Genomic DNA, 15,042 nt, shown 5'->3' on the forward strand with positions numbered 1-15,042 from the left:
ACGGAGCGCCGGAGGGAGCCGGGGCATCGCCCGCGCCTGCGCACTGCCCGCAGCCGCGACTTCCCTCGCGCCGCCCGCCCCGCGCCCGCGGGAGCTTTGTGGCGCCGCCAGCGCCGGGGCCTCCGCGTCACTTCCGGCACCCTCAGGGCCGCCCGGCGCGGCCTCGGCGCGGTCCCGGTGCCGGCACCGGGCAGGGCCCCCCCCCCGGCATGGCCGTGTTCGACACCCCGCAGGCCGCCTTCGGGGCGCTGCGCCCCGCCTGCGTGCAGCTGACGCGGGCGCAGACGGTGGAGAACGTGCGGCGGCTGCAGGCGCACCTGGCCGCGGTGAGCGGCGCGGCCCTGCAGGAGCTGCAGGAGTACGTGCTGTTCCCGCTGCGCTTCGCGCTGCGGGTGCCGGGCCCCAAGCAGGAGCGGCTGGTGCAGAGCCTGGTGCAGTGCATCTCCTCCGTGCTGGCGGCGACGTGCGTGAGGAAGCGGGAGCTGCTGCAGGAGCTCTTCTCCGAGCTCTGCACCTGCCTGGCTCCCCCGCCCGGCTCGGGCAAGCCCGCCCCGCTGTCCGAGGAGCTGAAGCTGGCCGTGATCCAGGCGCTCCACACCCTGATGCACTCGGCTTATGGGGATGTTGTCTTGTCCCTGTACCAACCTTCCGCCCTACCGCTCTTGGGATTTGCCGTGTCTTTGCTTCTGGGCCTTGCGGAGCAAGAGAAAGCAAAGCAAATCAAGATCTCTGCTTTGGAGTGCTTACAGGTCCTGGTTCTGCAGTGTGACTGCCAGGAGCACCGACACCTGGATGAAGAGGAAGCACAGCAGTGTGGGGATTTGTTTGCTTCTTTTCTGCCTGGGATTTCCATTACACTGTCTCGGGTTATTACTGGAGACATCAAACAAGGTCACAAAACCACCGTTTCTGCCATCAGACTCTTCTATCTGATTGTTGGCTCAGTAATGTCCGATGCACAGCTAGCCAGAGTCCCAAAGAGTAAGGAGAAGCTGCCAGTGGAACAAAGCAGAATATCAGAGCTAATGGTCCATAGAGGACCTGAGTGGAGCAAAAGTACCGCTCAAAAACTCTCCATCCTCCTGCATAAAGTGGTTGAATCTTCTTCAGTTCACCCTCACTGGAAGGTGAGACTGGAGCTGGTGGAACTGGTCCACCACTTACTGAGGAACTGCAGTCAGTCACTGGTAGACTCATTCAGTCACCTCTTAAAGGCCTTGGTTGGGCTGGTTAATGACGAAAGCAACGAAGTCCAGAGCAGGTGTAACGAGGTTCTGCGGGGCATCGCAGAGCAGAGGGTCGTGGCACAGAGCAGGGCTCTTGCTGACGTCCTCTCCGAGAACCTCCATTCCCTGGCCACGGCCCTTCCTCGCCTGATGAACTCCCAGGATGACACGGGCAAGGTCTCCACACTCAGCTTGTTGCTGGGCTACCTGAAGCTGCTGGGCCCCAAGATCAACGTCGTCCTCAACTCCGCGTCCCACCTGCAGCGCCTGTCCCGGGCGCTGGTGCAGGTCCTGGAGCTGGACGTGACGGACGTGAAGATCGTGGAGGAGCGGCGCTGGGGGCCGCCGGGCTGCTGGCAGCGGGGTGTGCAGAGGGGCAGGTGCCAGAAGAAATACTTCCGCTTCTTCACGGAGGAGAGAGTTTTCCAGCTCCTTCAGCAGGTGTGCCGCGTTCTTGGCTACTACGGGAACCTCTACCTGCTGGTGGATCACTTCATGGGGCTGTACAGCGAGTCCAGCCTGTACCGAAAGCAGGCAGCCATGGTCCTCAACGAGCTGGTCACGGGAGCTGCCGGGCTGGGAGTGGATGTCCTGCAGGAGAGGGAAGTCCCGCCGAGCGTGGATGATCTCAGAGGGTCCGTAACTTCCATTCTGGATGAGTACACCGACCAGGCGAACTGGTATTTGATCACCAGCGTTGACGCAGAAGAAGCCAGCCCTGAGCACGCTCTGCAGCGCTCAGGACTCGCTGCCCGTCTAGGGAGTCCGTGCAGCAGCGTCCTCCTTCCATCCCCGGAGCCCCAGGTCACGACCCGCTCCATGAACAGCAACATCTGGCAGATCTGCATCCAGCTGGAGGGCATTGGCTGCTTCGCTGCCGTCCTTGGGAAGGAGTTCCGGCTGCTGCTGCTCTCAGCTCTGTACCCTGTGCTGGAAAAGGCTGGAGACAGGACTCTGCTCATCAGCGAGACAGCACTGGGGACACTGGCAGACATATGCGAGGCCTGCAGTTACGACTCGGTGCAGTGTTTGATTAATGAGAATTCTGACTATCTGGTGAATGGGATTTCCCTGAATTTGCGCCAGCTGGCACATCAGTCACATGCTTCCCAGGTCCTGGACACAATGCTGAGGCACTCAGATGCCAGCCTGCTGCCACTGGTAGAAGACGTTATCCAAGATGTCCTGTCTGCCCTAGATCAGTCTTACAACAGCCAGGCTTCCACCTTCCTCGGGGTCCTCCACTCAGTCATGACAGCTCTAGGTACCAAAATGATGTTTACTTTGTGTAACTCAGCCTTGCTGTCACTGAGGGTGCTTGTCTTGGACCTTTCCACTTGTCATGGGGTAGCCAAGGTGCTGTAGCTTGATGGCACCTGCACTTTGCTTGGTGGCCAGTGCTCAAGCAAAGATCACCAGTAGCTTCCTCTCTCCGGTTTCTGTCTGGCCTGCAGCCTTGCAGGAAGGTGGGCCTTTTGTGGCTGAGAAAGGAAGGATTCACTGCTCCCCATAAGTGCTCTGTAGGAGTACATGGAGTGTATTGCTTTTTGGTTTTAACATTCCCATACCATCAGGGAGGTGGCAGGGAGGTGACAGCAGGCACCTGGGTCTGTAGTGCTGTCCCATGAGAGCCAAGCTCTTCTCTCAGGGAATCACAGCACCTTGCTGACTTGCAGGAGGGGATCGTGGCCGTTCAGTGACGCGTTGGTTCCTCTTTTGCAGTCCAGTGGTCTGGAATGTGCAGCGCTGAGCAGCACCAGCAAGGGCAGACTGGCAAGGGACTGAGCCCCGTTCAGGGGCAGCACGAGGTGACAACGACAAGGCAAGAAATGGAACGATTCTTCCTTGACTACGTGAGGCAGAAGCAGATCGCAGAGGGTGACGTTCCTGACGCGGGGGAGGAGGAGGAGGCAGGTCAGTACCGTGCGTGGCTGGAGAGGAGCATGTTCAGCCTGCAGAGAGAGCGTGACCTCCAAGGTGTCCTTTTGTCACATGGGGGACCTGGGACCCAGCTGACAGTCTCAGGTGTACTTTGAGATGCCCTTGGTTCGTGCAAGGGGCTGCTGGGTGTTCTTGCTTTGTTCTTTATGAGGACGGGAGCAAAACGTTTGCAGATCAAGGCTTCTCTAGCTCTAAGACACGAGCACACTGTTTTTCCTTACCTTGTAACAGGTTATTTGGCTTCAGGGCCAGAAGTTTCCTCTTTCCAGGATCCTACTGCATTTTCCTCCTTATGTTCCCTTGGGAACCCCTGTGCCATTTTCTCCTGGCTAATGATGCCACCCCTCCCTTCTCACTTGGCCTGGGCAGGCACTGCAGACATTCATACAGGGAACTTTTTAGTCTTTACTGGGCTGTGCTGCAATCCTGACCTTTAAATACTTCATCTTTAAATACCCAGGCCTTTCATTTTTAATAAAAATCAATGGAAAATAAGTCCATGGTGAGAAGAAACTGCAAATGTCAGACCAACTGCATTGTCCCGTAAAGCAAGCGAACCTTCCCTGGTCCCACCACCCTATCTGAACCTGACACTACCTCACAGAACTCAAGCATAGGCTTGACTGTGTCTAATTACACTAAAAAATGCCAAAGGCCTCACTCAGGAGTGTTCAGAGTGGCTGTGGGCAGGTATTGCCATCTCCCAGAGCTCCCGAGTCATTTTCGTAGCTCCAGGAATGGATTTGTCTTCCAGACAAGGTTCCCCCGCTTGCTGAGACAGAGCCCAACAACGGTGACACGGAGGGAGAGGCTGCACTGCCGATCCACGCTCAGCTGGCCCGGGATGTGATGGAGAGGTGCATCCACCTGCTGTCTGACGGGAGCCTCCGGGTGCGGCTCAAGGTCGGTGCTGGCGGCTCCGAGGGGACAGATGGTGCCCACGGAGGGGCTGGGAGCTCGTCAGCGTGTGCACCGTGCACGTTGGGCTCCCTGCCATCCCCAGGTTCGTGCTGCCATATGCTCGAGCAGGACAGATCCTCCAAGCCTGGCAAGAAAAGGGGAGACGGTTTTCCTGGGAGCGGTTTGGGTTAGGAATGGCAGCCAAACCGAACAGAATCTTGAGGGGGGCTTTGTGTTGGGCGCCTTCCCTTGTCGCTCGTGACAGTTAAAGTCTTGTGCCTCAGCCTTTGGTGGAAGAAGCAGAAGCATCTTTCTCCCATCTGGCCTCCCATCCCCCTTCCTCAGGCTGCAGTGCACAGGCTGATGAATGTCTCTGAAGTTGCTGGGGTGATGATAAGCAGGGCTAAAAGCCTGGCTTTTTTTTGTAATTATGAAAATCCTTTGAAGGTGGCCTCCTTTTAAAGTGCAAAGCGAGACAGAGAATGCAGCAGTGAGGCGTAACCCAGATTCTCAGCCCAGAGGCCCCAGCTCTGCCAGGTGATCCTGCTGCCCCTGCGGGATCTGAATGTGCAGTTCAGGCCAGGAATCCTGCCCTGCTCCCAGCCCAGCTCTGTACCCAGCACATCACTGCAGTACTTGTGCCTTTCCAAACAGGCCTGTGCTCTGAGCACTGTTCACTTGTCCCAGTTCCTGCTGCAGTAAAACCACACCCTTTGCTATTCAAACCCTCCCAGCTTCCCGGTGGGATGCTGGGATCCACCTGAATGCCTGGCACTGCAGCACTCCAGAGTCTGTTCCCTCCCCTCCTGGCCAGGTCCTGGACGTGCTGGAGCTCTGTGTAACTGTGCTGCATCCTCATGGAAACCATCTGCTCCCCATGGCTCACCGTGTCTGGCCAGCTCTCGTCACCCGGCTGATCAGCGACGACCCTCTGGCAGTGCTCAGAGCCTTCAAGGTATGGCAGTGACTGCCAGCAGCCCTCAGGCTGGGGCTTGGAAGGGAAGTGGCTTGAAGCAGTGCTGCAGCCCAGGAGAGGAGCACCAAGCTCGTGCAGTGAGGTTTAAATGTGGTTTGGAGCGTGGGATCATCGCCCTGCAGTGGGTGGGGTTGTACCGCTCCCACTGCAGCTGGTCCACAGGTGAACCCTTGGCACCATTCCAGCACCCCCTTTGGAGGTCTCAGACTGAAGATAAGGGAATATTTCACGACTGAGGAAGTGGCAGGGGAGGGGAGAGGTTAAACAAAGGGTTGGCCTTATAATGACGTTATTAAAGAGCTCCTGACCTTGTCAGCTGGCTAGTCTCCTCCTGAGTCACAGGATGGCCAGTAAAGCACGTTTCCAGAGGTTGCCAGCCCCGGGGTTTCACAGGGATTCATCTGCTGGGCAGAATGAGATTCATTTTAGAACCCTTCAGTGTGAATAAAGAGAGTTTTAATTGCCCAGATGCAAGAAGCCACGCACTAGAATTTCAGAGTAGCCATATCTGTCATGTGCCTGTCCTCAAAGAAGGGAGAGATTGCTATACAAAAACTAATTACCTCTTGAAAAGTTCAAGTGATCATTACAATTAGCACCCAGCTTGGGTTTTGTGGTATGAATTCCCCTCAGAGTGTCTTCCTGCCTACATTCCAAGACAAGAAGTGTCTTATCAGTGTAAGGCAAACACAACATAACCAGCATCTCAGTCCTGCACACTGAGACCATGAGATCTCAGTAAAGTTTCAGGAGAAATCAGCATTCTGGCCCCATGGATCCCCTTTTGTTTTTACATGTAGTTAGGGCCATTCTCTACCCAGTCTGGGTTTGATCCTGGGCACACACCAGTAGTGCTGGGTGCCCTGTGCTGTGGCCAGTTGGCCTTTCTGCTCCCCTGGGTGCTTGGAAAGATGGGCTGTCTGCACCACGAAGGGGATTTAATGATATGATGATATTTAATGGCATTTTCCATCAGAGGCTCCTCTAGTAATTTTGAGTAAGACTGCACAGCTGCTCTTACCTTTACTGTGCTAATGAGGGAAGGGCAGCCCAGGAGGTCAGACAGGTGAACACTGCAGAGCAGGGTGCAGCTCACTCAGCCTCTCAAACATTCGCCCTCTGCTCATTATGGGGAAGCTGCAGCAGATGTGGTCACATTGCTCTCGCCTGCAAAAAAAAGAAAAATTCTCCAGGGGGAACAAATGCCTGAACCCCCTGAGCTGGTGTGGATCACTGAGCTCCTCCCAGGCCCTCATGCAGCCTGCACCCCTATAACTGATGTCTCTCTTAGGTGCTGTGTACCTTGGCTCAAACCTGTGGGGATTTCCTGAGGCAGAGGTTCTCCAAAGACGTCCTGCCCAAGCTGACCAGTTCCCTCCTCAGCCAGGCCCCTGCAAGTGCCAGAGCTGGGCCCGTGTACAGCCACACGCTCGCCTTCAAGCTGCAGCTGGCTGTGCTGCAGGGCCTGGGCTCTCTCTGTGAGAAGCTGGACATGGGTGAGTACCAGGGAGAGCACAGGTTGGGTGGATCTCTGCCAGCCTTGCCTCTTCTTTAATCTCAGCTTGCTGCTTTCTCCTTCTGCTGCCCCGTGTGATTGACTCCCTGATCCTTCTGCAGCCTGAGTCTGTCTTCCTGGGAGCTCTGTGAAGAGGTGCTGGGCACTCCCCCAGGAGACAAACAGGAGAGAAGGTTCCCAGTACATGGAAAAATCTGACTGCTTATCCCACTTGTGCATGGGAAGTGGGCTGTGGAGTGTCTGCGTTGCTGTTGGGCCGTGGTTTGTTCTTACCTGACAAACTGGAGCCCGGATAAGAGTTCTGACCAGCTCGACTGGTTCCACTTTGGGGCATCTCTCTGGGTGACCCTTTAAGTCCAGCACACCACACTCTTCTACTGAATGAAACTCTCAGAAATTCATCAGAGTTAAATTTCTGGAGCTGACTTTGATGAGGGAGAAGCTTTGCTGGCGAGTTGCTCTTTTCCTCTCAGTGCCCTTGATTGCTTTCCTGGCTTTGCAGCAAGATGCTTAAGAGGCAAGGTCAGAAGAGCTCCGGGTCAGACAGCTCAAAGGCTCAGAAGCCTCTTGCTGCCAATTTGGAGCTGATTCCATTAGGCAGCAGCCGCTGAGGAGGTCACCTCCTACCCTTCTTTCCTGTTCCATTTCTGCAGGCGAGAGTGACCTGAATAAAGTGGCAGATGCCTGCCTGATTTACCTCAGCGCCAAGCAACCCGTCAAACTGCAAGAAGCTGCCCAGAGGTAATGTCTCTTAAATGCAGGTGTGCTGGGTGTACAGATAACGGGGAACAGAGGGAGCACGGTCATCCCATTCCTTTTGCACCTTTCTCATTCCTCCCTCTGGCATGTCTGAGTCCTTGTACAACAGGGTCTCTCGTGGAAGTTTTCGGTGGTGAAGTATCCTTTACTCCCCAGAATGAGCTAGAGAGGTCAGCTGTCAGCTTGCTCAGAAGTTACAGTTGACTTTTAGGTGATCTTTGGGGACAGAGGGGAAGATTTGCTACTTGCCTTTCTGCTAACCACCTCCTATGCCCAAAAACTTGAGGCTCTTGGCCCACTGGTGGCATCAAACTGCAGAGGAAAGACAGCTATGGAAGAAGATGTGCCAGGCATTCCCTTGTGTTTTATCACTTAATACCTTCTGCAGGCTGGGGGATTTACTTCTGTTATCCTTTCATTTTCCCTGGGCTCCTGTGATCACACCAACCCAGGCTCTGCCAGGTGGACCGGAGTTTGTTTGGGAAGCTGTCAGTCTTGGCACCACTGTTGCTCTGAGGAGGCTGTGAGAGTCTGAAGGAGCACAAACAGTTTAGGTGAACACACACACCAGCTCTATAAAGTGTTGACAGACGTTATTTTGCTGCTTGGTGTACAAAATCCTCCTCAGCATGTTCCCGCTGTCAGGATAAGAAATCACTATTGTCACATGTTGTCACCTGGAACCAAGGCCGGAGATTTCAGGAGACAAAGCGAGTCCAGTCACAGAACACAGGACATAAATCACAAACCCGGGCCCCTCTGCTGAAGGACAGGGGGGGGTGAAAACCAACCCCCCTCTTCTTGTGTGGCCAGCCCTGCCCTGCCCTGCGGGGAGAGGGAAGCCAGCAGGTTCCGCAGGCTGCTGGAAAGGGAAGCAGAGGGAAGGGCATCCCATCCGTTCCCTCTCACAAAGCCCGGGCTCCCGGGGGCGCGGTGGCTTTTGTGCGGCCGGGCAGCAGTTCCGAACGAGCCCTCCCCGGGGCTGGAGCATTCCTTTGTTTGTGTCCCCGAGCGGGTGGGGAGCAGGTTTATTTTTACCTCCGAGGCTTTTCACGGCAGCACAGCAGGCTCCAGCGGCGTTTTGTTCTGCAGAAGGGGGCTCTGCTCTGTGGGCACGCAGACCCTCGCTGCAATAAAGCGTCGTCTGTGCTGGATGGAAAGCAGAGCGCCGCGATTCATCTAGATATTTGGAATCTGAGGCTTTTAAATCATTAACTAAGCAGCTGGAGAAGCTGTGCAATTTCCCCCCCTCAGCAGGGGTGGAGGGAATACAAAATGAGCCCTTTTAGAAGCTGCACGCTGAAGCGAGCTCACTTGTTGGAGGAAAAGGGCAGCGAAGTTCAGGGCAAGTAGCATTTTTTCCCCTGCGTGTTATTTTTATTCTACTTCAAGGGAAAAATGCCATATGTTTTGCTCCTCCCCCCACGCCTTTGATGCACCATACCTCACATATGTCACTGAACCAAGCTGCTCACTGAAGTCCTTGCTCTCTCCTCCTAAACTAGACACATGTATGCACTGAGGCATGCATTATGTCTGGCCTGGCAGTAACCATGCACGTGGCAGCACTTGGGGGCTTCTTTTTTTAGTTTAGTCTTGTGTGATCCCCGGTCTTGGAGCCTGGATGGGTCAGAGTTAATGGCATCACACTCACTTTTAACTACAGTACTCTAATACAAGGTTTCAGCTCGGGAAAGTCAAAATTAGTTTGCACTGTAACAATCAGCTCCAGCACCTGGATAAAAATCACTTCTCACCACGCTTCAATTTCCATTCTGCAGCTGCTGAACCACCCCATTCCTGTAAGCTCTGGCCCTTCTCCTTCCTCTGCACGTGCCTGAAAGTAATCCAGCAAAATGACACAGGTTGTCACACATGAGGCCCTTTCCATCTAGGCAAGGGCAACATTATCAGCCTGATACATGAGAAATTCTGCATTTTAAACGCTTCTAAAAACAGATAGACCAGAACTAATATTAGCCCCAGCCTGAGTGCCAGTGTACGTCACATAACTCAGCTTTATCACTGCAGAAATCATATGAGGTAAAAAGGATGTTTGGAATCAGCTTGCCATAGTGATTTATACTAACTGGCCTTTGCTCAGCTCTTTGGATTCTTATTCTACTGATGGGTTGTGACCTGTCAAGAACAAGGTCGGTTGTAGCTCCAAACACCCTGCACTGACTCTCTGAGGATTCTGTAGGCATGCAATGGGCTGAGCAGGAATTTTTGGCCAAGGTGCTGAGCCAAAAAGGGGGGGGGGGGGGGGGGGGGGGGGGGGGGGGGGGGGGGGGGGGGGGGGGAAGGGAAAAAAGAGTTTGGCTGTCATCCATGGATGTTATCATGCCCCAAGGAGGCTGCTTAATCCCATTTATGGGACCCTGTAGCTTTATTAGATGAAGCAGTGGGAGTAAGTGATTTTTTGTAACTGCAGCTTCATGCAATACTCAACAGGCAAAAATAGATGCTGGGGAAAAAAAGAATTCCAGCATGTCTGAGGAAGAAAAAATGGGACAATAACAATAGGCTTTACTAGAAGATGACTGCTGGGAGTATTCCAGGAGAGTATTATCCAAAGCTTTTTAAAAAAAAAAAACACAAACAAACAACAAACAAAAAATCAAATGCAAAATCCCCCAAGAGACCAAACCTACTGAAGAACAGCTTGGGAATTCCAGGGGGCACTAAATAAGTCTTTACCTTCATTGAAGATGAACCAGTGCAAGGGTGGGTGAAGTGCCCAGAAACACTTGAGCAGCAAAAGGGGGTTTGTGGGACCTCAGCACTGGGAACGAGGCCAGGGGAGGTGGTGAAAGTTCCAGGATGTAAATTTAAGCTTCTTGTCAATCCGTGAAGTTGCATCATCCCTGACAAGCTTTTCAATCCGGGAAATAAAACCTTGAAGGAAAAGAGATTAAGAAATTGCCATTGGCCTCTGTCAAGACTGACAGGTAGTCTTCCATTCTTTCTGTTTCAACTGACTGTTTCAAAATTTACACTTAATTCCTACTGAATGTTTACAGCCTGTGGAGTTTATGTTTGACCTTTCAGTCAACATTCTGGATAGGAATGGGGTTTTCCCCCCCCCCCCTCCAGTTGCAGAAATAATTTTCCCAGTTCTCACTGAAGTCTGTGGTGAGCTGTATCCAGTTAAACATTCAGCAGGGATGAAAAGCCTTGTCCTTCAGCCAGCCTGCTCCCTGTGCTGTGGCTTTGCATAGAGCTTGGGAAAAGACAATGGAATAGCCCAACTGCTCTGTGCTAGTAGAATAAGTTCAGTACACCTGGGACAAATACGAGCTATTTCAGGACCTTTTTGAGATACCGAGGTTGATTATGCAGCTTACCTCTTTTGTTTTGGTTGTGTGGTTTGCAGCATACTGATTGTCAGCTGTCATTCCCAGGCCGGGCTGAAGCACACCAGAACAGCCACCTGCACGAGGCAAAATTCAATAAAGTGATATTTAAAAGAAAAAGAAAAAGGCAACAACAGAAAACAAACTTGGATTAACCCCAGGAATCTTTGCTATGGAAACAGGTTGCTTGGAAACTACCCCAGAGTTAGTTTGAGAATGTAAAAGTCAAGTTGTTCTTTAAGCTGCAGAGCACTCCAGGCTATCAGAGATAATCACAGCCTCGAGCCATTATGGGCACCAGAGGCAGCAGTGCTCCAAGGACTGGGTAATCTCTGAGGGTCGATCTCCCCCCGGAGCAGCTGATTGTGGAGAGGTTGGAGAGCAGAGTGCCTGCGCTGTGAGTGTAAGAGGTGCAGCTGTGCGTGTGCTGGGGAGCAGCAGCCAGCTCAACAGTGTTCCACATCCCCCTGTTTACTTCCCAGCTATTCACCACCTTTGCTCAGCCCTTTCCCAGCTGTAAGGAGTGAGGATTTCCTCTCTGCAGCAGCCCGTGGTAAACTGGGGGGAAAGCTCTGGGACATGGTGTTTGCTGGCAGACAGAGCTGTGTGTTCATGCTGGCACAGCCAGGTGAGCACCAGGGACAGGGCTTGGAGAGCTGGAGCTGGGATATCAGTGGTGTGAGCTCTGGACCCTGCCAGCCAGCCTCGGTTTGGCACCGAGTCGGGCCAGTCCTCCCTTTCCAGTCAGCAGAGCTGCAGGAACAAAGCCAGGGGAGCAAGGAGTCCTGTGAGCTCACCTGCATCTGGCCACCCCATCCCACAGAAAAAAAGTCATTTTGTCGAGGCAGCTGTTGCCAAGCCCAGCTATCACCGTGGAGCACATTCCTGCTGGCTCCTCTGGAGCAGGCAGATAGGCACTGCCTGCACCTTTGGGAGGGGATGCTGCCAACAGCTTCAGTGGTGACATCTCCCCCCTTGCTGTTCAGAGACCCGCCCTGAGGGACAGGCGAGGTGTAAATAGCAGAGATGCAAAAGCAGCAGCTTTGGCTGCTGGTGGAATAACGAGTCACACATCCACAAGGTTGCTGTGAAGAGGAGAGGGAGCTTTCTCGTGCCTTCATCTCGTTTTCTGTGCTCTTTCAAGTCACCCATGGCACCACACTCCCTTTCAGAGGAGAGCTTCTCAAAGGGATTTCTCCCTGCTTTACACAGGAAGCAAGCTCACTTGAGGGATAAAAGTTCTTCAGGGAGAAGTTTGGGCAGCAGTCAGATTTTATGTGGCTTTTGTAGCAGGTGATCTTTGCTTTTAGAAAAGGAGGTTCAGTCCCGTGCTCCTTGGGGGAGCAGAGACAAGGCAGCATGGTTTCTGTTCCCGTTACCTCCCTGAGCGTTGCTGGTCTCCTGTGATTTCAGTGGAAACTGGAGAACTGAGACTTTTGTGGCTGGGCTTCACTGGGATCCTGGAAAGCTGTCCTGTAGGTTTGTGGAGTGCTGACTACCAGTGGTGCTCACAGAGCGCTCAGCACCAGGCAGGTAGAGGCCTTGCAGGGCTGTCAGGGCAGCCTGCAAATTCCACTCTAATTTTGGCCAGGGCACAGCCAGAGAACTTAATACCAGTTAAGCCCAGTACACCTCCTGAGCAGGAGTGGGTGGGTAAGTGTAGGTCACACAAATCAGCAGTTTGCTCTTTAGCTCCTCGAGTTTCCTGCTCTCCAGCAGCAGCTTCGTCCCAGCAGCTCAGCTGGAGCCCAGTGTGAAGGGCATGCTGGAAAGGTAAATCCCATCTTCCCGGGGTATTGAAATGCAAAGTGAAAACCATCAGCACCGCAGTAAAGCCGTGGAGGAAGTTGCAGATTCTTCTTTTCCTTCATTCTGCTGTTAACGAAGGTTGTGTTTTGTTTTAAAATCCTGCTTTCCAAAAGGTGCCGTGCAGAAAGAAGAAAATTTGAGGCAGCTGATAAGGACTTGGGATGGAGGGAGACTTCATTTGAGCAAAAAGTCCTCAAATACAGCATTGAGCTTCCCTTGGGGTCCAGCCCAGGCAGCTCTCCCCAAATATCAGAGGGGGTGGTGAACAAAACAGACAGCTTCTTCTAAGATCTCTGCAGCAGCTCTTGCCCAAAAGATCCCAGAAACGAGCAGCACGTGGTGGGGAGGTGACTGCAGGGCTCTGCATGTGGGACAGGCTAGTTTAGAGAGGCTTGTGCCAGCAGCATGCCAGGGCCAAGCCTGGGTCAGTTCTGCACCAGCTGCTTGTTTGATGTCCATAACTGACTGCGGAGCACAGTAAATATTTTCTCCCACGTGCCTCTAGCTGTGAGACACAGAGCTGCCTTCTCTTGGGCATAGGGGCCACTGCACTGGCCTCTGTAACGATCTGCTGAGCCTGTTCGGCTGCCAGAGGCCACCAACACCATCGAAGCTTTCCTCAGCTCCTCACGACCGTCAAGCGCCAACCAAGAGCCCTCCTTCCTTACTCTCCTTTCCTTTCTCCCTTCTGTTTCCCGCAGTGTTTTCCTGCACCTGATGCAGGTGGACCCTGACAGCACGTGGCTGCTGCTGAGCGAGGTGTGCTGCCCCGAGTCCTGGGAGCCGCCCCACGCCAGCCTGCAGCCCGTGAGGCTCGGCGGGATGGGGCGGCCGCGCAACGAGCTCACCGACAACGCGCTGCTCCTGCTGCAGAGGCTGCGGCAGCAGGAGAGCACGGAGCCAGGGGCCAGCACTCGGGAGGCATCTCCCCCCTGACAGACCCACACGGCAGCTGGGAGGGGAAAGAGGAACCGCCAGGATACAGCTCACCTGGGAAAATGCCGTCCTTGAGGCGCCAAGTCGGTCAGGAGCAGAGGAAGGGCTGCCCAGTCCGGGGCACTGGCTGAGACACCTCTTGGCAGAAGGTTTGCTTTTTGAAGCAGTGTTTGAGGATGAGGTGGATGACCCTGACTCCTACTGACTTGTACCTTCTCCAGCACCACGTGCAGAGAAAACAGCACGTCTATTTCAAATTCTTCAGTATGAAGAGTGAGTCATCTTCCAGAAGTTACTTCCCAGCCCTTGATCCTTGGGGGGTGCCCCTTCAGCATCCCCCACACCCCTCTGACCTCCTCACAGCCGTGATGATCCCTCCTGTTCTCAGCTGGACAGTGACTGCCAGGTCAAAACAAAAGCTTTTTCTCGCCTTAACCCTTTTCAAGACAATGTGGTTTTGGGGTGCACTAAAAACCTGATTTTTTAAACACCAGTTAATCTCAGGAAAAAAGTGCATTCCCAATAAATTTCTCACCAGTGTTACTGGCAAGAACAGCATGTCCTCTCAGAAGCATTGGGGCTGCTCCTCACAGCTGGTTTGCTGAGACTGGCTGGAGACTGCTGAACGTGCTCTGCTCCCCATCTCACCATCTGTGAGGTTCTGTAGAGAATCAGCCAGCCCTGATTTACACCTGGGAGTGATTTACAACTTCTCCTGTGCTCAGGTCACCTGGTTCTCTCACACCATTTCTAATCCCATCCCCCCCCCCAAGGGGAATTAGGTGAAATATCTACCTGCCCACAGGCACTGCTTTGCTTGGCTGCTCACAAACCTCACGGACTCCTGGATCCCTCAGCTTCACCCGAGTGGCTCCTGGCAGCAGGCTGCCTCCTGACACGTGAACTTCTATGCAAGTGAAGCAAAAGGATTAGATCTTGACAGTAAATTCGGGAGCAAGCTCAGAAACAAACAAAAAAACCCCCAAAGCAATAAAGGGATTGTTACGTGGAGCAGGCTTTGTGCATCATTATTGGGGATCCTGGGTGAGCATCCAAAACATGTCCCTGCTGGGCACTGCTACTGCTGCCCACCTGCCTCAGCTGAGGTTACCTCCCCTCATCTCCCTGGTTTTATTCAGGCTTTACTCCTAGTTGCTTCTCCAGGGACAACACAAGTCAGTGGCTTTTTACCCAGCAGGACAGGGCTGCAGGTCAGCTTTATCCTTTTTTAATACCTGTTCAGTGCTTAACGCTGGTTGGGTTCTGTACAAAGGAGCCTTCAGAGCAGGTCTGACAGGGCAGGCAGGGAGGTGAAATACTGCCTTCGGTCTCTGAGCGCCCTTGGGGCTGGTGCAGTTTTCTGGGTTGTTGTAGCACTTGATAAAACTCATCCATCAGGTGTGGATGCTCAAGCCAGCCTGGCTCTGCTTGCCTCTGCAGCAGTGGGGGCTCCAAGGATCCAGCCTGCCCATGCCAAGGCTCACCGTGCTGCAGGACTTGAGGGCAGCGCTGTCCCATCACTGCCCAGGGACCAGCCACATCCCCCAGCCTGGGCTCTGGCACAGCTCACTGCACAGAACCACAGCACCAGTGTCTCCCAGTGCTCTCCCAGAGACCTCCCCC

The 15,042-nt window shown here is 53.7% G+C and overlaps 1 protein-coding gene across 2 annotated transcripts; it reads left to right on the forward strand.

Annotated features, from left to right (window-relative positions):
* Nucleotides 1-192: 192 nt before the first annotated feature.
* On the forward strand, nt 193-14,658 carry TTI1 (TELO2 interacting protein 1). 2 transcript variants are annotated; one of them, XM_027895082.1, is made up of 7 exons: nt 193-2,490; nt 2,949-3,140; nt 3,922-4,070; nt 4,882-5,022; nt 6,335-6,539; nt 7,213-7,300; nt 13,185-14,658. In XM_027895082.1, the coding sequence occupies exons 1-7, from the start codon at nt 210-212 to the stop codon at nt 13,417-13,419; spliced, it is 3,291 nt and encodes a 1,096-aa protein (XP_027750883.1). In that variant the 5' UTR covers nt 193-209; the 3' UTR covers nt 13,420-14,658. The 2 variants fall into 2 exon arrangements, with proteins under 2 accessions (XP_027750883.1, XP_027750884.1); XM_027895083.1 differs by having other exon boundaries at nt 2,949-3,134; nt 3,919-4,070.
* The last annotated feature ends 384 nt before the right edge of the window (nt 14,659-15,042 follow it).

This window comes from Empidonax traillii, unplaced genomic scaffold, assembly GCF_003031625.1.
Source record: "Empidonax traillii isolate 1590-97213 ecotype Southwest subspecies unplaced genomic scaffold, ASM303162v1 scaffold448:size1359114, whole genome shotgun sequence".
NCBI classification, from domain to species: Eukaryota; Metazoa; Chordata; class Aves; order Passeriformes; family Tyrannidae; genus Empidonax; species Empidonax traillii.

What these genes read in the sequence shown, in the direction of transcription:
- TTI1 (XM_027895082.1), top strand. Translation starts at nt 210, where the DNA reads ATGGCCGTGTTCGACACCCCGCAGGCCGCCTTCGGGGCGCTGCGCCCC. An exon ending in CTCAGTCATGACAGCTCTAG is followed by an intron (nt 2,491 to 2,948) that starts GTACCAAAATGA and finishes CCTCTTTTGCAG; the next exon opens with TCCAGTGGTCTGGAATGTGC. An exon ending in GCCTCCGGGTGCGGCTCAAG is followed by an intron (nt 4,071 to 4,881) that starts GTCGGTGCTGGC and finishes CCTCCTGGCCAG; the next exon opens with GTCCTGGACGTGCTGGAGCT.